This window comes from Coloeus monedula (genome assembly GCF_965178545.1).
Source record: "Coloeus monedula genome assembly, chromosome: 2".
In the NCBI taxonomy this organism is placed as follows: Eukaryota; Metazoa; Chordata; class Aves; order Passeriformes; family Corvidae; genus Coloeus; species Coloeus monedula.
The window spans coordinates 107,851,873-107,874,520 of NC_138782.1; the positions used below are offsets into that span (position 1 = coordinate 107,851,873).

The 22,648-nt window shown below is 37.5% G+C and overlaps 1 protein-coding gene across 1 annotated transcript; it reads left to right on the plus strand.

Moving 5' to 3' along the window:
* Positions 1–1,839: 1,839 nt before the first annotated feature.
* DDX1 (DEAD-box helicase 1) lies at positions 1,840–21,762 on the plus strand. The gene is made up of 26 exons (XM_082299362.1): positions 1,840–1,868; positions 3,784–3,835; positions 4,711–4,774; positions 5,300–5,329; positions 5,565–5,661; positions 7,157–7,204; positions 7,338–7,421; positions 8,778–8,861; positions 9,287–9,363; positions 10,587–10,659; positions 10,767–10,843; positions 11,536–11,650; positions 12,146–12,284; positions 13,299–13,359; positions 14,517–14,615; positions 15,304–15,393; positions 15,986–16,174; positions 17,186–17,237; positions 17,686–17,832; positions 18,511–18,602; positions 19,146–19,218; positions 19,680–19,752; positions 19,883–19,925; positions 20,154–20,249; positions 21,003–21,123; positions 21,439–21,762. The coding sequence occupies exons 1-26, from the start codon at positions 1,853–1,855 to the stop codon at positions 21,567–21,569; spliced, it is 2,223 nt and encodes a 740-aa protein (XP_082155488.1). The 5' UTR covers positions 1,840–1,852; the 3' UTR covers positions 21,570–21,762.
* Positions 21,763–22,648: the final 886 nt, after the last annotated feature.

The following is a 22,648-nucleotide window of genomic DNA, read 5'->3' on the forward strand; positions in this document are numbered from 1 at the left end:
CTGGGCCTCTCACATCAGGAAGGATATTGAGGGGCTGGAGCATGTTCAGAGAAGGGCAGCGGAGCTGAGAAGGGTCTGGGGCACCAGTCTGATGAGAGAGCTGGAGGTGATCAGCCTGGAGAAAAGGAGGCTCGGGGGAGACCTTATCACGCTCTACAGCCGCCTGAAAGGAGGGTGTAGCCTGGTGAGGGCCAGTCTTCTCCCCGGCAAGAAACAACAGGATGAGAGGACAATCTTAGGCTGCACCAGGGGAGATTCAGGTTGGACACCAGGAAGGATTTCTTCACAAAAAGAGTTGTTAAACATTGAAATGGGCTGCCGAGAGAGTTGGTGGAGTCACCATCCCTGGAGCTGTGAAGGAAAGACTGATTGGACGTGTCAGTGCCGTGGTCTGCTCGACAAGGTGGTGTTGAATCACAGGTTGGACTCGATGATCACAGAGATCTTTCCCAACCTAATTGATTTTGTGAAATAATTACGAAAGGACTGATGTTTCAGCCTCCTTCCTGCAACTTGATAAAGCGATTGTAAAATAGAAATAAAATCACTTCACACCCTGACACGTCTGCTCCTGCAGTCTAATTTTCACTTGTGTTTAGTAAGCTCTTGTAGGCAACTCTGCAGCCTAGAATTAGGTTAAACTAAAATTCAAATTCTGAAACTAGGGATTCAGGGCAGTATGAAAGCTCTGTTGGATACTTGGGAAAGACTTGAAGAAGAAACAACTACTGAAAAAAAATGCCTTTTGACCGTCCTTATATTTTTTAAGCTATATTTGACAATGTGGCTTGTAAACCAATGGTAAATAGTATAACATTGTGTTTGTAAGTTTCAAAGAATTGTGGGAGATTTATAGTAAATTCTACTCCACATTCGCCACCAACAAGCAGCAGTATATATTGATATCAAGGTCTGCCTACAAACAGGTTTTCTTAGCAGTCATGGTTGAATCTGTACATTATTCTTATCTGTGCCTTTAAAAAAATTACTAGTTTTGTCATTTATCTGAAAGCAAGCAAACTAATGATTGACAGATATAGGAAATAATAGTGAAAGAAAAGAGGCACATCAAAGGAAGATACTCCCAAAAGAATTATTAATACATGAGAAACCATTGCGATGCAAACAGCCTGGTACAAAGAGTATAAAATACCCTGCTGTGTTTTTCTCTGCATGACACCAGTTTCTACAGTGTTAAGTTAACAGCCAGTAGGGCTCAGTAAGTTTTCAAAAAGGTCTTGAAACAAACCACCAGGACAAAACCAGTATTCAAATTGCAACACAGTAGTCATGAGAAAGTCATTGTCAGAGATGCTTGTTTTGGGTTGGTTTTTTTTGGCCTTTGAACCAGATGTGTGTCTGTCTTATGCTGCCTTAGGAGAGATTGAAGCTGTGCTTCACAGTGGAAGACAGTAGGCAATGGTTTATACTGTGCCTTCCACTTAGCAGACAAATGCACCATTGGCTCGTGATGTTGCTGTAGAAGCTGCATTTCTGCACTTGCAATCTAATCTTGTTTTTACAAAACACCGAAGATTCTTGCGTTTAATATCACTAGAAGTTATCCCAGAACAAGACGGTGCGGAACTTGGGTAAACTTCTGTAAAAGCTGGAGAATAACGTACCCCTATTAGCCTGCGTTTAAAATCGCCCCTCGGTGCGTTTGCGGTCCGTGTGTGGCAGTACCTCGGCTCACCGCCGCCCGGGGGCCGCATGCGGGCCGGGGCGGAACGCGCGCCGCGGCGGCTCCTGCGCCCACCCGGCCCCGTAAAGCGGCGGCTCCTGCGCCCACCCGGCCCCGTAAAGCGGCGGCTCCTGCGCCTGCGCCGTTCGCGGTGCTCTCGGGGCGAAGATGGCGGCGTTCTCGGGTACGTGGCGCGGGGACCGCGGGGTGTCGGCCCTAAGGGAGCTTCTCGCCTCTGCCCGCTGGCTCCCGGGCTCCCTGCGGCACCGGGGGGATGCTCCTCGGGCCCTCCCAGCCGGCCCGCGGTAGTGTGTGGCTGACCATGTATCAGGCTGGAGGTTGCGAGGCCTGCGGGGGATGTATGTGCCTCTCCCCGTGTCCTCGGGCTTCTGCAGGCCGTGACAAGTGGTTATCGGAATGGTTTTGCAGGTTTTATTGCATATGTGGATTCAGCGAAGGGGCTGCCTAAAAGTTAGGCTCGTTCCTCATGCTCATTAGTTTCAGTAACAGGAGGTTTATCACGACTATTTTCTGTGTTCCAGTGAACTGCATAAATGGATTTTATATGAGAAGTTCCGCTGGGCGATGCGGCTTAGCAAACTATATGTATTATATAAACTGTGGGTATGTAATAGTGAACTGTAATTCCAGAGTTTACTGTTAGATGAGGAAACATCCTTCCTTATGTCCCCTGTTCCATGCAGATATTTTTACAAGTAGGCTGTCAGCTAAGGTCACGGTTCTGTAAAGTTTTAACGTTAATGTATATGGGGCTTTTAATTTGTTTTTTTTTTTAACTGAACTTCTTACATCTTATCATGAGGGGGAAATGCTGAGTCTTCTTCCTGAGATCTAGAGATCAGTTTGGATGCTACACAGCAGTATTAATTTGGATGTAGTTGAGGAAAACATCATAGCGTCATTATTTGATTAAATCCTTGTACTTTATATTGAATTAAGCTGTGTGAGTTGGGAGTATTGGAGAAAAATTATGTATGGATCTGTTTCCAACTTGAAATCAGTAGGAATTGATTTTGATTATTATGGGCAACACTTTTTTGCTTATGTCAATTGCCTTCTTTTGTAGGAGTGCAGGCCAACACTTGAAAATATTAAAGCTTCCTGAAATCACATGACAAAACATGTGTATTATTATTTGTGTCATAGCAAATGGAAGATTAACTTTTGGCTGCACACATCCATCTGTGCCAGCCCAGCTCAGTCCATGTGCATGCCGTGTCTGAAACCCAGCATGTGGCAGTGCAGAGTGTGTAAAACCTCTGCTTAGAAAGGTGCATATTTATAGTTAAAGGAATTGATTTAGGGTAACCATATGTACCCAAAGAGATGACCAACAGATAAGTTGTTATTTTGATGGTATGCTACCATCATTTTGGTTGCTTAGGATTCATTTTCCTCTTGTCCTTCTTGTATAGCTGCAGGCTTCTTTTGTTTTCTTCTTTAAATAGAGAGGATTTGTTTATCAACATACAAACATGTTTCTCCATATTTAACTTGTGTCTGAGGTACAGCCACTTGATAGGAGTTTGCCAGAAGGGGTATCCAAGGAAAAAAACTTTCAAAGATGGATGTAATGAATAACTTTACCAAAATCAAGGCATCTTATGTACATTCTGTAAGTGTCTAAGGCAAGATTTAGTGAACTAGAGTCTTTACAGGATACAGGTGTTTTCTATTGTTTGCATCTCAACTGTAGAGAGAATTGGGACATTTGTGATTAGTGAAGTCTTTCCTGTTGTCTGCATAGGCAGTTTCTGTAAATGTGCAAAGATAAGTACCTTGCCCTTGAAATGGTGCTCTGTTCCCAGTGCGTTTGCTTTGCTGCTGTGTCTGTACCTGCCCCTGTGCATGCCTGAGTTACTCTGCTGTACATGAGAACAATCCTCAAAGCTGCCTGTGAGGAGGGGATAATGTTTCTTTTCTGTCAGTGGGTGCTGTAGTGCAGGCTGCACATGCTGTTGCCAAAAAAATTAGTTTTCCATGGTTTTGTCTGTAGCTGGAAGTGTTGACACTTGGTAATCTTTTGGGCTGCGTTGAGGTAAATAACACTGCTTGATCATTTCTGCCTTGTCTTACAGAAATGGGTGTTATGCCTGAGATAGCTCAAGCAGTGGAGGAGATGGACTGGCTGTAAGTAGGAGCTCTTAATTTGCCTTTCAGCAATGTATGACATGCTTCTTAAAGCACCTCTGCTGTCACATTTAAGCAAAGTGAAAGTGTATTTTCCTTTAACTGTCAGTGCATCTCATGCACTTCTCTTTAGTGTGAAAGACTGAAGAATTCAAATTGTGACTGCAGTGGTAACATTTGAACTTGGACAAGCAGAGCATGACTTCTTATGCTTCAATTCTTTTATTTGACAAAAGGCTCTGTCCCTCTGCTTTATTTATTATGTATCATGGGGTTATTGGATGAAATACTGTCACATAGTTGATGCTAGTTCAGTACATGTTTTCCAGACTGTGGTCTGTAATTGTGTTTTTCAAACTTAATGCTTGTGTGTCAGTCTTCTAAAAATGTTCTTATTCTTGTGTTTGGTTACTTGTTTGGCCAAATTTTTTTTACTTCAGAGTTTGTTTTGAATTGTCATTCAGAATGTTGTCAATATGGACAAACTTAATGGATGTAGTTCTAATATGAATGGTATTAATTAGCTGTGATTATCTGAAAATGCTGGTTGCATTTAGTTATCTTCACTTCCTTTTCCAGTTTTGAACAGGAATCTTGTAAATGGGGGCTGCATAAGAGCTTTAAGAAAAAATTCACTTGAAGAAAGGAAGACAAGGAATATATAGTTAATATGTCTCTTTTATGGTTTGGCATAGTGATGTAACATGTAATTCTCTTATCAAGGTGCTGCTGAATCTGCTGCAAGCTAGGAGGAATAGCAGTTACCTGCTTTATCTTGCAGATGACCATGGTTTCTATGAATTTCTGTATAAGTAAAAATTTCTTTTTCTGCTGATGTAGAATATTACCTTGTGTTAATGTGTTCTTTCCTGTAGTCTCCCTACAGATATCCAAGCAGAATCCATCCCACTGATCCTGGGAGGTGGTGATGTGCTTATGGTATGTATGCAGGATAGCCCTATTCATAGAAATCCTGTGCCTTTTAATTGTTGTTTGTATGGTCAATTTTGTTCTTTCCATGTGGGTCCACAGTTAGATTAGCTCTTCTGTCCTACTTCAGCAGAAAGTTCTTCAACTAAAAAGCCTGTTTGGGTTCCTGGTGTGTTTCCAGCTGTTCTTGCAGTTGAAATCTGGGGGTATTAGGCTTCATTTTTTGACTTCTTGACAGGCACTGCCTCATGAGTGAGGGCTGTCTGATCTTACCTACTTTGCTTTTGGCTGCAAATGCCAAAATATAGGGAACATGACTGATACTGCCTAAGCCAATGCTGCGGTATCACTAACCTGGAAAGTATCAGATTAGTATGCTTTGTTCATCATCATCATCATTAGATCTGTGGATAGATGTTCTTGATTTCATAAACCGAAATAATACTTCCTAAAAAATTAACTTGATTTATCAAAATAGAATTCTAGGTCAGTTCTTACAGTCCTGGTTAAACTCTTATGTTTTTCATCCTGTAGGCTGCTGAAACTGGAAGTGGAAAAACTGGTGTAAGTAATCAAATTTAAATGAACAGAAACTAAAAGTCTTTAAGTGGTGAGAGGTGGTGTGTATGCACATATGCAGAGAGTATGTGTATATGTGTTTAAGGTATTGTTGGTAATAGTCTTCACCAACGTATATTTAGGATTGTATTTCAATGTTTCTCACCCTGGGTATTGCACCCCAAAACAAGGCTGGAAATAAGTGTATAACTTGTGGAATGAAAGTAGCTTTTCATTTTAGGCTTTCAGCATTCCAGTTATCCAGATTGTTTATGAAACGCTGAAAGACCAAATGGAAGGCAAGAAAGGAAAAGCCACAATTAAAACTGGAGGGGGAGGTAAGTTTTTATATGTCACACTCCTCAAATTTGAAGCTCTGCTAACTCATGTTGATTTTGTTACCTTTCAAAGTAAAGTTAACCTGCCATTAGATAAGTATTTTTTCCATAATTTGGGATAATGTAAGTAGAATATCATCATTCAGCACTTCATTAAGCAGTGAATATAAATTTACTGGTGGAATAATGGAAAGAACTGGTGTGTATTGGACTGCAGACTCTTAGTAATGCTCAAATTTTCAGTTTGAGGCTGGCTGATCCACACTTTGGTTTTCAGTGTTCTTCTGAAACCCATGCTAGGTTAGTGCCTTGCAAGATGTGATGTGGTGGTGGTGGTGTCCATCTTAAAAGGAGTTAAAAAATATCTTCCTGTTGCAGGAATAGGTGAGACCCAGCTGTGACACCGTGGAGTCCGTTTGGACTTCTCAAGTGAGCTTGAGCAGAAAGCTCTTCTAGGCTCGAGCGTATTTTTGTGTGGCTGGGGTAACAGTGTAGGATAATTCAATTCTGCTGTGCTGAGTAGAGCTGTTGTGTTCCTTTTGGCACCTACCTAGGTTTGGAATTGGATAACATCATCTTGAGTTGTTACAGGTTTATTCTAGTAAACATTGAATTGAGCAGGAAGTGCACAGGGCCAGAACTCAGCTATACAGAATGGGTTGTAACCATGATAATACACTCACAGTATTTGAGTGTCTATTTAATTAAGCTTGCAACTGTAAAGCCAATTATCATGTCCAGTCTGTGGTATTGATAGATTGGGTTTTATGTAAGTGAACAGTATCTGTACAAACAACACTCCGAAGATGTTATAGAAATTGTCATCATTGCAACTACTGCTGCACTGGTGACAGTAAAAAAAAAAAAAAAACAAACAACACCATAAAATCCTGCTTGAGAGAATGTAATATGGATACACAAATATACTCAGTAAACCTAATTGAATTTACATCTGGGGTTTTTTTTCTTTAAATCATGTATAGACTTTATTACAGCATGTTGTTAGGCATATGAAAAATGAAGTCAGAAATTTTATGTGCATGTGTCTTAGCTCATTAGTAATGACATTTTAGCTCATAGCCTGAAAAATATCTTAATGTAAGCTTGGAACAGAAATGGCAAATAATGCATTTCAAATTTGTTGTTCTTAATGTAGTTTTGGATATTTTTTAGCTGAATTTGATACTGATTGTGTGGAACTGCCTTATTTTATGAAATTCTTCATTGGTTTCTGTTGCATTTTTAAGTAACTTAATCTGTATTCTCCTTAATGGAATAATCTAAACTTCCATAGAATTCCTTTGCATCAAGCATATGTGCTCCTCCTTCAAATTGTAGGCCTTCATTTTGAACTCATATGAATTTCATTGGAACAAAACTGTTTCCCTAGAAAATTAAGCCAAACACTGTATAAAAAATGTGAACTTCTAATTTGAGTTTTCCAGGCTTGCTTTGTTGATTTAATGGTTTTTCTGTTACTGTCTTTCAAACTTAGTGCTCAATAAATGGCAAATGAACCCCTATGACAGAGGATCAGCTTTTGGTGAGTTGTTCTGCTGTTCACTTGAAAACATTTGCTTGGTAAACAAGAATAAAGTAGAGGAAAGCCTGCATGAAATTTTCTTTTAAAAGCAGTTAGGCAGTTTATTTAACTAAAATTGTCTTGTAATTTTCAGCAATTGGATCGGATGGTTTGTGTTGTCAAAGCAGAGAGATAAAAGAATGGCATGGATGCAGAGCAACTAGAGGAGTGACTAAAGGTACATATAAAATGATGTGTTTTGAATACTCTTCCAGAAAAGTTTCAGCTGAAATGCCTGCTTTTCACCCATTGTTAATGTACATGACTGCATTAAAAACTTTCTATCCATCTGACCAAATTTACTGCTAGCTTAAGACTTCGAAATGAAAATACCTCTGTTTTGTTCTCCTTGTGTTGTAAATTACCTTTTCCCTGATAGTGATGCCTGGAAATGAAACCTTCCCAAAAAAAAAAAAAAAAAAAACCATTAAAATGATAATAGAAAAGCCAACCTTCACTTGAAAGCTTTCAGATCCACAGTATGGAGAAAACCATGTCTCAGATTAGATTCATACCATCTTAGAAGATTGGGCAGTTAGAATATCCAGCCAGTATTGTCCAGTTAGAAAGCAGTTGGTTAGGTAATCTCCCTGCCAGGATTCTCCCCCATTGGAGACCTCCACCCTGGTCCTCTAACACTACCTTTATTATAGCTGTGATACATGATACAAAATAAAATGTCCTTGGTAAACTTAACAGGCAAGAATAAACAAAATTTTAAGAATGCATTGATAAGAGTTTGTTCACTGTGGGAAAGAAAGCTGGAAAAGTACTAGAAGTTATACCTAGACATTTAACAGTCCAGAAAGCTACAAGTACATGGAGAATACATTAAAAGCTGAAAATCTTTAGGCATCATTAGGAGACTTGCGTTGAAGGAGGAAAAGTTGTAACTAATATTCATCAGAATGCATTTTTATTAAGGAATAGTTATATACACAGTACTTTGAGTTGCTTACTCACTTCACACAGATGTGTGCATTCAGAAATTTTATGGTTCTGTGGTTGCAGCAATAGTTGAGAAGCCTACCCTAACACTTGACTCAGAAGCAGTCATCCTGATACTCCAGTGGTTGAAGGTGTGTGTTCAGAAAGACCCTAAACAGTCTCCTTTCACGGGGTGTGCAGATAATTCTGTAGTCTGTGTGTACATAACAGCCAGCTGGATGTGCTTCAGGTGGCACAGCCAGTTGTTGATGCTGGGGTATGCTGGTGGTCTGGTACTGATTCTGCAGAACCTTGTGTCCTGAGTTTATCGTTCCTGTAGATTCAGTAGGACCACTCTTTCTTGCTCATCATTCCTTTGGAGCCTTTCACACACTACCTCTTAGTGTGTACTTTGTCTCTTTGGCCTGCTTTTCTTCATTTCATACATAGGTACACACACAACCTTCTCACACAAACCCAGTAGGGGATTTTATAACACTTTCAGCAGGACTGGGCATGTTAGATTTGTATGGGCTTAGAAGTAGCAGGACTGAACCAGTTTAGTGAATTTGGGTGTTGTATTAGATCCTTTCTTTTTCTTTTAAAGGGAAGTACTATTACGAAGTTTCCTGTCATGACCAAGGCTTGTGCAGAGTTGGTTGGTCAACTATGCAGGCTTCACTAGATCTGGGTGAGTTTCCTTCTAAAGAACCTATATAGGGTAGTTTTTATATTCACATGGTATGGCTGCAGTCGTGTTCTAATATTGCAGAGAATGGACTCCTTGGGAAGGATCCCAATATCAGAGAGTTGAAAACTTTTTGTATTTTACTTCCTGTAAGGGGAAGTCTTTTGAGGTGGCAGTGTTTTCTTGTCTTCTGTGACTTTCTGCCTTTTATGTCTTTTTTTTTTAATGAAGGTGCATGGAGACTAGTAAAATCAATAAATGTATGGCTGCAAAAGTACTAGTTTGGTATACATCCAGGTCAGAAGTCTGTAATTAGCACTGTGTATTATTTGTTTATGCGTTAATGTTAGCAATTTCAGTTACTGATACAAAGAGGGAAAAACACAACCTATCAACCAAAAAATAAAAGCCTATTGTCTTGTCTTCAGGCACTGATAAATTTGGCTTTGGCTTTGGTGGCACTGGTAAGAAATCTCACAACAAGCAATTTGACAGCTATGGTGAGGTAAGCTTAAATTGCATTTGATAGAAATACTATTAAAAGTTTTGCATGTTAATCTTGTGCTGTTACAATCAACTGTCCTTTGAAATAGTGTCCAGTTCTGAGGAAGGTTCACTGGGCAAAAGGACAGTGAAACATTGAAGTATTTTTGGATAAAAGCTTATTAAGAGATTTGACAGAAGCAGTTACAAGCTTGAGACATGATTGTGGTTAGACTGCAATTAGATTGACTCTTATTTAGAAGTTAAAATTTTGCTGTGTGTTACAGGTTAAAAGTTAACTGACCTCTTGAGATTTTTCTTGACTTTCTTCAGTTTTAGCTTGAACAATTCAACCCATCTGTATACCTGAGTGAATGTCCAAGTGAGGGCATCGTATTCTGCTTACTAGAAGTTAAAATAGAAGTAATCACACAACTCTGTAATCTGTCAAAATGCATTATTAAACACTAATAAAACAGGGTGCACTGTTCTGGCTATTGAGTTGGGTTTGCCATTACCTTAATGTACACTTTTATGGTGTCTGCTGGGAATATCAGTGGTGGTTTTTGCCTAGTGTACCAGTGGAATTCAGATGTTTAAACATAATTTATATAAATATGGGTGTTACAGCAGAAACTCAAGTCTTTTTGTGGTAATGATTCAATGCCATAAAACCTGCAACTTTTATGACTATTGTAGCTTGTTTAATAGTAACTCTTGAGCTGTTGATTAGAAGCACTGTAATATATAGATGTTATTGAATACCTTTAAAAGATCTGAAGATACTTAAAGCATGTGAGTATACATAACATGCACACAGCAGCATCTTGAAGAGTTAGTCTTTTTTTACAGTCAAAATACAAGTTTCTGATGCCACGTTTGGTGCTCTGTGCTTAGATTTACATTGGCTAATAAATACATGGCTAATGTGTTTTTCCATAATGCAGAATACTTCCAGGTAAATGATACTTCAATGTATCATTGTCATTGTGTTTAAAGTAAATTTAAAGCAGCAATAAATGTTGAATATCTAAGATCATTTGGGCAGTTTACTGACGATTTGTAATCAAATAAAAATACGCTTTCTGTTTACAATGGTCTTACTGAAATATATTGAACTTGCTTCTTTCAAGAGTCAGCATTTAGTAGGGAGAGGCTGGAAAACTAAAAGCTGACAGAATACAAGCACTAAGTCTTAATGCACTGAAAATCTCTTAGCTTCACAAACGTTTTTTTCTTTTGCAGGAATTCACTATGCATGATACAATTGGGTGCTATCTAGACACAGAAAAAGGGCAAATAAAATTTTCCAAAAATGGTAAGTTTTATTCTCTTTATTTGGAATCTTATTTGAATGCTTTCACTTGGGAGGGAGGGAGAGGAATGCATAGACTTGGACAGTCTGACAACTAATCCTACTTTCAGGGAAGGACCTTGGCCTTGCATTTGAAATCCCACCACATATAAGGAACCAGGCACTCTTTGCAGCTTGTGTACTGAAGGTAACAGGAATATTACAGATGTCCAAGATGATTATAATTTTTCTGGGTTTGTTAATGAGCTACTTAAGTATAAAATTTGCATAGTGACTTACAGTTACTGCAGGTGTATGTGTGAAGTCAATTTTCTTTGGTTTACCAGTATTCACTACTGAAGTAATAATGTGTGTGTTAGCTTTCACTACCATTTAAGCTAGATGTTTAAATTCAAATTTTAATCCTGAATTTAAAGGTAGAATAGCATGGATAACTAATTCCTAATAACGGTGCCATGGTGTGTGTATTAAACTTTGATATACTGTTACACAACTGATGTAATCAAACAGCTTGAAAGTCAGATTTCATGTTTCATTTGTTCTGAACTTCAACATTACTGTAGTGTAGTACTACGTCTTTCTGAGTTACTTTTTGAGTCTATCTCTCAAGCAGTAAAGATTTTAGCAAAACATTTCAGTGGTTAGAGAAATGTACAAGTTCAGAAAAAGTGCTTTGGCTTTTTGTTAGCTTTTTTCTGCTTGTTTGGTTGGTTTTAAGTTCCAGCAAGGTTTCAGTGGTAACTTGGGGAAGAGGAATGTGTAAAATGGGAGAAGAAAAGACCTTCCTCATCTCTGTCTGTTTTTTTCATTGTTGAATTGTTTCTCCTTTTATGTGGTCCCTTGAATCTGTTTGTATGACACAATTTTCTTGAAACCTAGAATGCTGAATTGAAATTCAATTTTGGTGAAGAAGATTTCAAGTTTCCACCCAAAGATGGCTATATTGGTCTTTGCAAGGCTCCTGAGGGTAGTGTTGTAAAATCACAACATGCAGGTTAGATTTTACAAACTTCTCTTGTTTCTGTATTCAGGTTGTGTTACAGAGCATCTTTTGATCCCTTTAGTTGCTATCAGAAAGGTCTTGAACATAGCAGTAATAAAGAAATATTGATACTTCTTTTAAAGTACACCAGATTTTCTTAATCTTAAACCACCAACAATCTTCAATATTTCAAATTTAGAAATGCATCAGATAAAAGAAGTCCATCTCAGTTTTCCAACAGTGTTATTATAAAAATAAATGTGGATCTTTATGTTCAGGAATAGAATGGATAATCCTGCATGACCAGTACACCCACTTGTAATTTTTGAACATTATTCTGAAGTTATTCATAATTGAGAGAGCAGTCACATCACCTTTTAATGGAGCATTTCAAATTATGAGGTTTTAATTACTAATAGAAAATACAAATTTGTTTCCAGTAAAAGATCTCAGAATAGGAATGTAGTTTGTATTACTGGTGATTTTTTTTTTTTTTTCCCCACTTAGGAAGTGCGCAAGTGGTTCAAGCACAGAACCTTCCAAATGCTCCAAAAGCATTGATTGTAGAACCTTCAAGAGAGCTGGCAGAACAAACTTTGAACAATGTGAAGCAGTTCAAAAAATATGTTGATAATCCCAAATTAAGGTAATAGTGAGTGTTAGTTGCATTTATGGTATTTTCCCTGGATGTAACTTCACAGGGAGATGGGGGAGTTCCACTTTGTAGCTAAGTGACTCATAATCTGCGGTGTTGCTGATAATAGTATCAGTAATAATCTGCTACCAACCGACCTTCTGACTTTGCAACTACAGTTAGACCACTTAAGGGTTTTTGCAGGGGGGGTTGGTGTGTTTTATCTGTGGACTGCCTTTTTCTCAAAGGCACATTCAGTGGGTAGGGGTTTTTTTTTCACTTATCAGTGATAACTAGTATGATACTTCACATGCTTTTCTTGACTAAAAACATCATCTGCTTAATGCCCTTCTTTCCTAAACATTTTCCTATGTCCCCATCTCCCTCTGCCACCTCATTTTGTTTGTTTTTCATCTCCATCAAATAGTTATATAGTGTCTGTTATCTACAAGACAAATTACCGTGGAGATAAAATTCGCAAAAATGAATCATCTACAAGTTTCTTTGGTTTAAAGTTGTCTCTGTATTGACTGTGCTTCTAAAACTTAAACATTTCCCTATTCTAAACTGCAGTCTGTTTACAAGAGTGCATTTACTAGGATTGCTGAGGACTAAGCAATGGGAATAGGCAAGCTACAGTGGAAGATTCATTTCATTTACTGTTATTTGCATTTCTAACTTTCAAGAACACAGGAAACTTTATTAAACTAAGTTACATAATTCTTGAGATTTTTAACATTTTTTGTAAGATTAAATTGGTTAAGGTGCTGATGTGATTAATACAATAGTGATAAAGTAATCACATTCAAATACAGCTTGGACACAAAGTTTTCACTTGAATTGAAATACAGTACACTACATATGAAGGGGTGAATTTCAAAATTGATTTTTTTCCATTCTTAAAATTACTGTTCAGAGCTATTAATTGTCAGCTATCAATAAAAGAATGAGTCTTCAGACAGATATTTAATATACCTTCTGAGTATAAGAAATGGGTAAATGTCAAATATATTGATGTAATTTTAGGGAACTGCTGATTATTGGTGGAGTTGCTGCAAGAGATCAACTCTCTGTACTGGAACAAGGCGTAAGTTGTATTTTTTTCATATGATTTAATAGTTTGGGTTCCAAATAACTCATGATGTTGCTAGAGAATAGTAATGGTGCTTCTTGTAACTCATGTAATAATAATAAATATGTTAAAAAGAAAATGTGCAGTCAATAACAAGCTCATGTTGCAGCAGTCTGGTAGTTGTTCCTTTACGTCGATGTCAATACAAGTGCTTGCAGTACTTAGTCAAATTCTGTTGAAGCCTGAATACTCCAGAAAATCTTAAAATAAAGGTGTAATTGCTTACCATTTGTCCTTAACCAACAAGACAGTTTTCCTACTAACTTCTGTTCCATGTTTTTGTGAATAAAAATAGTCTACAGTTATCAAGGTGAACCTACACTACAAACCAGTCCTACGTAGAAGGAAGTGGTCTGGCTTCAGCAGCATGGATTGTGCAATCGATTCAATGACAGTGTAGGGAGAACAGAGTCAGTCTTTTTTTTGAGACTCCCTTCTAGAAGTGAAAACACATCACTATCGATAAATTTTCTAGTGGTTCTAGCTGCCAAAGTACAAACTTTCTTCTAAGCCTACTTGAACTGGAAGATTATTAGACTTCCATGTGAGTGCTAAATTCTTGATTGTGAACCCTTTTCTCTGGCAAAATCTTAAGTTATTTCTATACTTGATAGACTTTGAATCCTTCCACCATGAGAAGAGTTAAATTTATTTTATCCCCATTTAAAAGCAAATTTGTTTGTTGGCTTTAAATAACAAAATTACACAGCTTGGGATTCAGGGAAGGGAAAAAGGGCCACTGCACTTCCCAAAAAAAGGGAAGACTTCCTCCCTAAGGTAGATTCTGCTGATGAAATGCCTGTTGAACCAAAATGCAGGTTGCCCAGACAGGAGGTTGTAGGATCCCTTTCCAAAAGGGTACTGAAAATTGTGCTTGGCAGCTATCTAATGCAACTTGGAAATTGTCCTTGACTGGCATGTTAAAGTGGGAGTGGAGACCAGATGATCTCGAGATTCCACCAACTCAAATTAATCTAGGATTTTATGAAGTTACAATTAATAGTGGATAAAGCATTATACTGATAATTCTCTCACAGTGTTAAGCTTAGATAAAACTTGTAATGCCTCTAGTTAGTTACAGGACCAACTCGTACTTTTTGTGTATTTCATAGGTGGATATTGTTGTTGGAACTCCTGGAAGGCTGGATGACCTGGTTGCAACGGGGAAGATTAATTTATCTCAAGTTAGATTCCTGGTTCTGGATGAAGCTGTATGTAGAGAACTAAGTGCTACTTAAATTCTGTTATTAAATGCAGTATGATATTTGCAAAAAAGAGTCAGTGAAACATGATTGTTCTATAGTATTTGATAGTTCAGTGGAACAGTTAGATACCTACGCTGTTCCACCTTAATCCTCTCATTGTTTGTAACCATAGTCACCTACTTTTTTTTTCCCGTTGCCCTCATAGCCTCTCTGTTAAATCTGTTTGGAATTTTTCTGGTAGAGAAATATATTTCAAATTATATTTACAGGGCATTGAAGTCTGTCCCTGTCACTGCAGGGAACTCAAAGGACAAAGACAAAAATACAACTGTTAGTTAACCTAGTAGGTCTTGAGGCCAGTGAATGTTGTACTCAATGTGCTGTGAAATAAGTGCATCTCTCTGATCTGTTGTAGTACAACTGAATATTCACAAAGATTAAATACCTTGGGGTGTTAGCTAGGAGTAGCTGCTGAGCTTCTTGTGAAGCACAGCAGCTATACTGTAAATACTCCATATTTTTACTGGGTTTTTTTCTCCTTAGTAATAATATCCCTGCCATGCATTGACCTGTCCAGCTAATTAAAAGCAAGAAGTTCTGAGACTATAAGTGTATTGCTTATCTAACTCAAGTGTAAAGACTGAGAAATGAGGGAGATTTGCAGCTTCATCTCTTTTATTTCATCCCCATGTAGGATGGCCTTCTCCTCCAAGGTTATTCAGATTTCATCAACAGGATCCACAGTCAGATTCCTCAGATAACCTCAGATGGAAAGAGACTTCAGGTATAACATATTTGTGGTTTGGGGTTGTTTTTGTTGTGGTCTTTTTGTTTGTTTTGTTCACTTGGATATTTTTTTGTGTGTGGTGTGCTCCGCTTTCAGTTTTGTTTATTATTTGGCATGGAGCATGCTTTTTTGGAGTTTGATAAAGCTCTTGTCCAAAACTTAACTCTTGTTCAGTGAGTTCACTAATTGCCTGTGAATGTGTATTTTTCGGATTCCAGGTATTGAAGCCTAGTGTTCAGCAGTTTTGAATTTAATTGGAATTATTTTTATATAAATGTATCAAAACATGACTGACTACATACTTCATGATTCCTAATATGTTAATAATCTTGATTCATCAGCTTTCAATAGTTCAGCATTTTTCCTACTAAATGATGGGGTCTTTGTAAGAGAATAGTTAAGCAACTTACTTGTTGCCTTGACTCTTGCCAGCTGAGTGGTTCCTGTGATGAGGAAATCCAGTCAGGGACTCTTGGTTATGCTACGTTATGCTATTCAACTGTATAACATTCTTCCAGTTCTATTCCCATCTTTTTGGGCTGGGAGGATCTTAACTTCAGTAGTATCCATATGACTCTCTTCTTCTCAGGTGATTGTGTGCTCTGCAACACTGCATTCTTTTGATGTGAAAAAGCTATCTGAAAAGATCATGCATTTTCCCACCTGGGTTGATTTGAAAGGAGAAGATTCTGTCCCTGAAACTGTACACCATGTAGTTGTGCCTGTAAATCCAAAAGCTGATAAGCTCTGGGAAAGGCTTGGCAAGAATCATATCAGAGTAAGTAAAATTTCGGGTTATTTGTCCATGTTTACTTATTTAACCTTCAGAACAGGGACCTAGTGTTGAAGGATCTCTGCTGGCTATTGAAACAGCTTAATCTGAAATGGTTTGTTCCATGATAGTCAGCATCATATCAGTGATGTCATAACACTGTTTCTGAACAGCTCAGTGTTACAGACATGATTGAGGAGGAGCTTAATAGAGAAACAGACTATCTGCACAGAGAACGGTGGCACTCTGCTTTTTCACTCAGCTAATGGTCTGTGGTACTTAGTACCTCTTTTCTGACTGGGCAGGAAGAAATAAACCTGCCAGGATGGATCATTCTGTGAGGTAGTTCAGTCTTGAACCCATGTGAGATGAGCAGTTTTTAGAGGAATGGATTTCATGTCAGACTGCATTTGGGACTCTGAATTCTACATTCACCAGACACCTATTCATGTGAGAAGGTGGTGGTTGTTCAGGTCTTTAGTATTCAGGTTCTGAATAACCTGGGACCGTATTTTGTTCTTGGCAACTCTGATGCAGTTACAAGTCTAGGTTTTCTTAACCCCTCTTTCTCTGGAATCTCTGTCACATGTTGTTACTAAGACTTAATGAAAAGGTACTATGAGTTTATTTTTCTTGGGTTTACAGTTCATATCTGATTCAGCCTAGCATAGGGAAAAAGATAAGGAACTACTCTTTGTGATTTAACCATATTTGACAATGCCTTTTGATTCAGGTTTGTTCGGGATTTTTTAAGTCTTCACTTTGTTCAAAGGTGTTTTCTGGCCAGTGTCTACATAAATAATTTTAATTCCTTTTTTATGAATAAGTTTTGTGGGCTTGAGCTCAAGACTTTCCTTTAGCTAAAGGCAGATTAACTTGGCTGGTGGACGAACAGAATGCTAAGATTACTTTAAAACTTTGATTTCTTCCTAGTTATAAGTCAATGGAGTTAAGTATTTTATTTCTCTGTGAAGAGTGGACTAACGACTTGGGGGTTTTTTTTGTGTTTGTCCTTAGACTGATGAAGTACATGCAAAAGACAATACACGACCTGGCGCTAACACTCCAGGTAATCAGCAACACTAAGAAATAGCTTGTGAAATTTTTGTAAATGTTTTGAAGTAAAGGTAAATTGTAGTAGTTAACTGGCCTTGAGTCATGTTCCTCCCAAAATTTTATTTCTATATTCTCATAGTCCTTAAGAGAAATGTATTTCTGTAATTAGGGAGTGGGAAAGAAACTTGAATATATATTTTGCAGGTTTGTAGACAAGTGTTTGTTGGTCTGTATAAAAAACCTGAAACTTCTGAGTGGTTTTGTTCTTTCTGTATTATATCACCTTGGAATATGGGAGCATTGAGGGGGAGAGGTAGAAATTGAAGGTTTACCTTACTTCCTCTAACAATAAAAGTTTTAACTGTCTACTGGAAGGCTAGGGAACTTTAAAGGTATGCAGTTCAAAGGTTCTTCATGTTTTTAAACAATTTGAGTGAAATAACTTCCTTATTTTTATTTAGAAATGTGGTCTGAAGCTATTAAAATTCTAAAAGGAGAATACACTGTTCGGGCAATCAAAGAGCACAAGATGGACCAAGCCATTATTTTCTGCAGGACTAAAATAGACTGTGATAATATGGAGCAGTACTTCATCCAACAGGGTGGAGGTAATGCTTTCATGTTAACCTTACTCTGCTCACTTTTCTCACTTCGTGTTGTTTCAACACCAAAATTTTATGATGAGGTCACCAATACTAGGACACAGCACAAATAAAATTGTGCTTCAGTTTTTTTATGTACTGACTGAGCATAAAGTTCAGGGTTTGGTAGCAGGCAGCTGCAGGGGTGCCGTTTGTGAAAGAAAGCAATGAACTGTCCTGTACCTGTTCCAGACAGTTCTGAAATGGATAGAAACCCATCATGCACCAAAATTTGAACCAGTGAGAAGAGTATATGGTGCCTCTGCTGAAACATATTAGTAAAATTGATAGCTGGTAAGGGCAGGAGACATGGGAAGAAATCTGTGTATACAAATATATATACATAAGGAGACACAGAAGAAGAAATGTGGAAGAAAACGGGAACAGTGAAAGGGGATGTGTGTGGAGAAGGGTAAAGAACAGATACTTGAAGAAATGGGGAAATTTAGAGCAGGAAGGAGTAAGGAGAAATGCCTGCACAGACCTGCTCCAGGGAGGAGGGTGGAAGTGTATTTAACTATTTGTCTTGGGTATTTTTCCCCCTCACCAATGCCTGGGGGGGGAAATTTTTTGCTCATGAAAATTTTTTCTGGTTCTGTGTCATAACTTACATGTGATGTTATTAATGCATACAAACTCTTTCAGGCCCAGATAGGAAGGGACATCAATTCTCATGTGTCTGTCTGCATGGTGATAGAAAACCTCAAGAAAGAAAGCAAAACCTGGAAAGATTTAAGGTGATGCAGCAGATTCTTGAAGGCTTTTTCCTCACCTCCCAATATCTGAATTCATATGTTAATTTGTGTTCCTAGTTTTCCATTTAAATTAAATTGCAGTCAAATGCTGTATGTCCCACTTTCTGAAATTGTGAGGCACATTTTCTGTAGCTGGAAGTCTGTACTGGTAATCAAAATGACCTTTGTGAGTTTGAATTGAGAGGATAGTAGGCTTATTTTAAAATAAAAACCTAACTTTAAACTCTGTAGCAATTACATTGTTTTTTAAAGTCTTTAGTACTTGATTTCTAAAAAAAAAGTTACTAAAATATTACAGTTCAGTTTTGATTAGGCTAGGCTGTTTGTTGATTTTTGCTTGCCTTATGCTGTTGGGGAAAGAAACAAGGATGTAAATTGACCAAGCTACTCATGTGTTTATTTGAAGTGTTCTTAAATGTAGAGAGACACTTCAAGGTGAAGAAGTGCAGAGGACTGTGGTTTCACTGCCTGGGATTTTGCTTGCTGTATTTAGCACAACACTTCATTACAACTCTGTTTTTGCAGAGAGGAGATGTCCGTTTCTTGATCTGCACGGATGTTGCTGCTAGAGGAATTGATATTCACGGTGTTCCATATGGTAAGACATAACTCCTTAAACTTCAGCTGTTGAATTGCATTAGAGCTTCAATATATTTGCAGTCCTGTCCACTAGTTAAAATAAATATGTGACCTATAGCATAATTTTAAAAGATATAGATATTAAAGAATTTAAACCAGGCAGTATTTAATTTGTTTGTTCACCATAAGTTCTCAAATACCTGCTGATACTCTGCATTTTTGGGAATTGTTCATTTGGTTTTCCATTCTTGCCGAAGAGTAATCAGGGAGAAAACAGTTGGAGAGTGAAAGCTTTATTGCAGATATTGCAAGTTACACCTGTAACTGTTGTAATAGACTATAAAGTATGTACATAGGCTAAGGAGAGGATTTGCAGCAATCAAAATCATATTTATTTTAGGTGTCTGATCTTGACTTTAGCTCATATACTTAAAAAAAAAAAAAAAATCTCGTGTTCTCTATGGATTGTGTCTCACACAGTTATCAATGTGACACTCCCTGATGAAAAACAGAACTATGTTCATCGAATTGGGAGAGTAGGCAGAGCTGAGAGGTACGTGTGTGTTCAGAGCAGTCACCAGGTTTTCTTGATTTTTTTTTTTTTTTCTTGTTGTTATTGTTTCACAAGTTGGCAATAGTTACTGAAATAACATTTCTCCCTCCCTTCTCCCCTAATATTTCAGGATGGGTTTGGCAATCTCCCTTGTGGCAAAAGAGAAAGAAAAGGTAACTATACTCCAAAGCAAAGATGAACAGACACTATTCACTGAAGATCTATCCACAGCTGCTATCTGACATTCATATCCTGCACTGAAATATCGCTTATTTGTCTGTGCTCAATTGAAAGAGAACTTAAGCATATTCCTGAATTCATTTTCATGCTGTAATTAGTCAAAATGAATGTACGTAAACTCTATTTCACAAAGTTTAGAAGTTGTTCTCCATTATTTCTAGGTTTGGTATCATGTATGCAGTAGCCGTGGAAAAGGGTGTTACAACACAAGACTGAAGGAAGAAGGAGGTTGTACCATATGGTACAATGAGATGCAGGTAAGCATTTTGCTTAAATGTTCCCTAATTCCTCTAAAAGACTTAGGAATAAAGTTCTTGTTTCACCTGTGTAGTTGAAGTACAAAGCTAGTCTTAGGGTGTTTATAACCTTTGATTCCATTTGAAGAAAAAAATAAAAAGCTTCTCAAGTTATGTGTTCTGTAAGTTGTTTAATTATAAAAGCTTATTTTAATACTCACAGCCAATTCTGTTGGAGTCTTACTTTCAGCTTCCCTATAGTCTTCTTAATTAAAATCTGTTAAGATTTAGAGGATGTTAGTTACACACTTCTGTTTGGATGGTTTGTTGCAAAACTGTAAGTAACTTAAAACTGTTGTTTCTCTAACCTGGAAATAGTTTGTCTCTTTCATTGGGGTTTGTATACCAACTTTGAATGCTTGTTAAAAAGCAGTACTTCCCTTCTTTCTCTAATGAACAAGGGTATATACATCATCTGGGGTAAAATAAGCTTGAACTATGAGCTCTTTATTATAAATTAGCCTCATTCATACAAGTAGGGTAGCATATGAAATAAAGACTTCTAGGTGGGGTAAAAACATTTTTTGAAATTGGAACTGAACTTTTATAGTCTGAACTAATAAAAATGTGTTAGTCTTCAGCATCTGTGACCAAATTGTTTTCTGTGTACCATCCCTGTTCAAACTACTCAAATGTGACTGTTGAGAACACTAGTTTGACTAGTCTTGGATCATAAGAGTACTTAAAGACTTCTTGGGATTTTTTTTCTCTTAGTTGCTGGGGGAGATTGAAGAACACTTAAACTGCACTATTGCCCAAGTTGAACCAGACATAAAAGTACCAGTGGATGATTTTGATGGGAAAGTTACATATGGGCAGAAAAGAGCTCTGGGTGGTAAGCAATGACCTACTCTCAAGTTCCCTTGCTATGCAGTGCTGTTTCCTTGTCTCCTGTGTAACTACAGAATAATAATAAATAATATATTATAAATGGATTATAAAAAGCTGCTAGTTCTTTTCCATCTTCTGCATTTGTTACATGCAGCCTGTGGGTTGCAAGTGAGAAGGGTATGTGTATACCTGTTTTGGTTAGTGCTCTTTTTTAACAAAGTAATTAATTTTAACTTTGTGAATGACTGTGGTTGAGCATTATTAGTTCTGCTGAAAAATGGCTTTGAACACATAATTTAGATTGTGTCTCTTTTGGCAGGTGGACTGTATAAAGGCCATGTGGATGTTCTGGCACCTACAGTACAAGAGCTGGCTGCCCTTGAAAAGGAGGCTCAGACATCTTTCTTGCACCTTGGCTATCTTCCTAACCAGCTGTTCAGAACATTCTGATTGTGCCACAGTAGGGAGAAGGCTTGAGTTAATAAATGCTCTGCCCTGCAAATACAAAAATCCCACACTGTCTCTGAGTAGAGGTAGTTAGAAAGTAATTAAAACTAAATATACTTCTTGCATGATGAACAGAGTGTTCAGCACTGTTGAGTTAGCTGCTCTCTTAATAAAATAAAACAAGTTAAAGATGAAATTGTTTTGTTGGTTTTTTGCCTTAACAGATTAATTTGCAGAATCATTCTTTTCACTGTTTGTTGATTTATTAAAAGTACCAGAGTAGTTAAGCAAATCTGGGAGGAGAGTTATATATTTGTATTTGTTTATATTTAAAATTATTTAACTATTTGTGTATTGTAAATTTTTAATGCTGGACTGACTAAAGATAGATTCATATTCATTCATTCAGTTGTTTATATTTAAGAGACTAAATAAGAAAAAAAACAGACCTAAAGTATGTATCTGAAGCTCTTTGTTACCTTAAACCCCCACATCTAGGCTGGTAATTGTGTTTTGATTCTGTAGTTCCAGACTTCTCAAAGTTAATGTTTCTTAAATGTCTGAAATGGATTTTGTACAAAGATTTCTACAATACTCTTGAATTCATAGGGGAGTACCATGCAAATATCAAGGCAGTTCATAAAACTGCAGGAAAAGCTTTTTTATGCAGCAGTATAGGTTGAAGTATTTAATGCCTCTTGTGCTGCTTTCAGACAGGTTGAATTTATTCAGATCAACTACTGTAGTCAAATGTGGCGCTTTTTTTATTTTTAGCTTTTTTTCCTCCAGAGACTTTTCTAATGATAATTAGAAATTTCAGTGACTTTGCATGCAAATTGTCATTCAGAATATCTCAGGTCATTGGGAATGCCAGACAACCACAAATCAAAGTAAGCTTTTGTCTTCCTTGTGAAGTCGTCTTCTCACAGAACGTTCCATCCCCTTGCAAAAGTTAGTGAAAATCTATTTAAAATCAGGTTGAGCAAATAATTATTTGTAGTGTTACCTGGAGAGGGCAGACTGAGAGACCCAGGGATTGTAATAGAAAACATAGATGTCTCATTAATTTAAACAAAGTATTG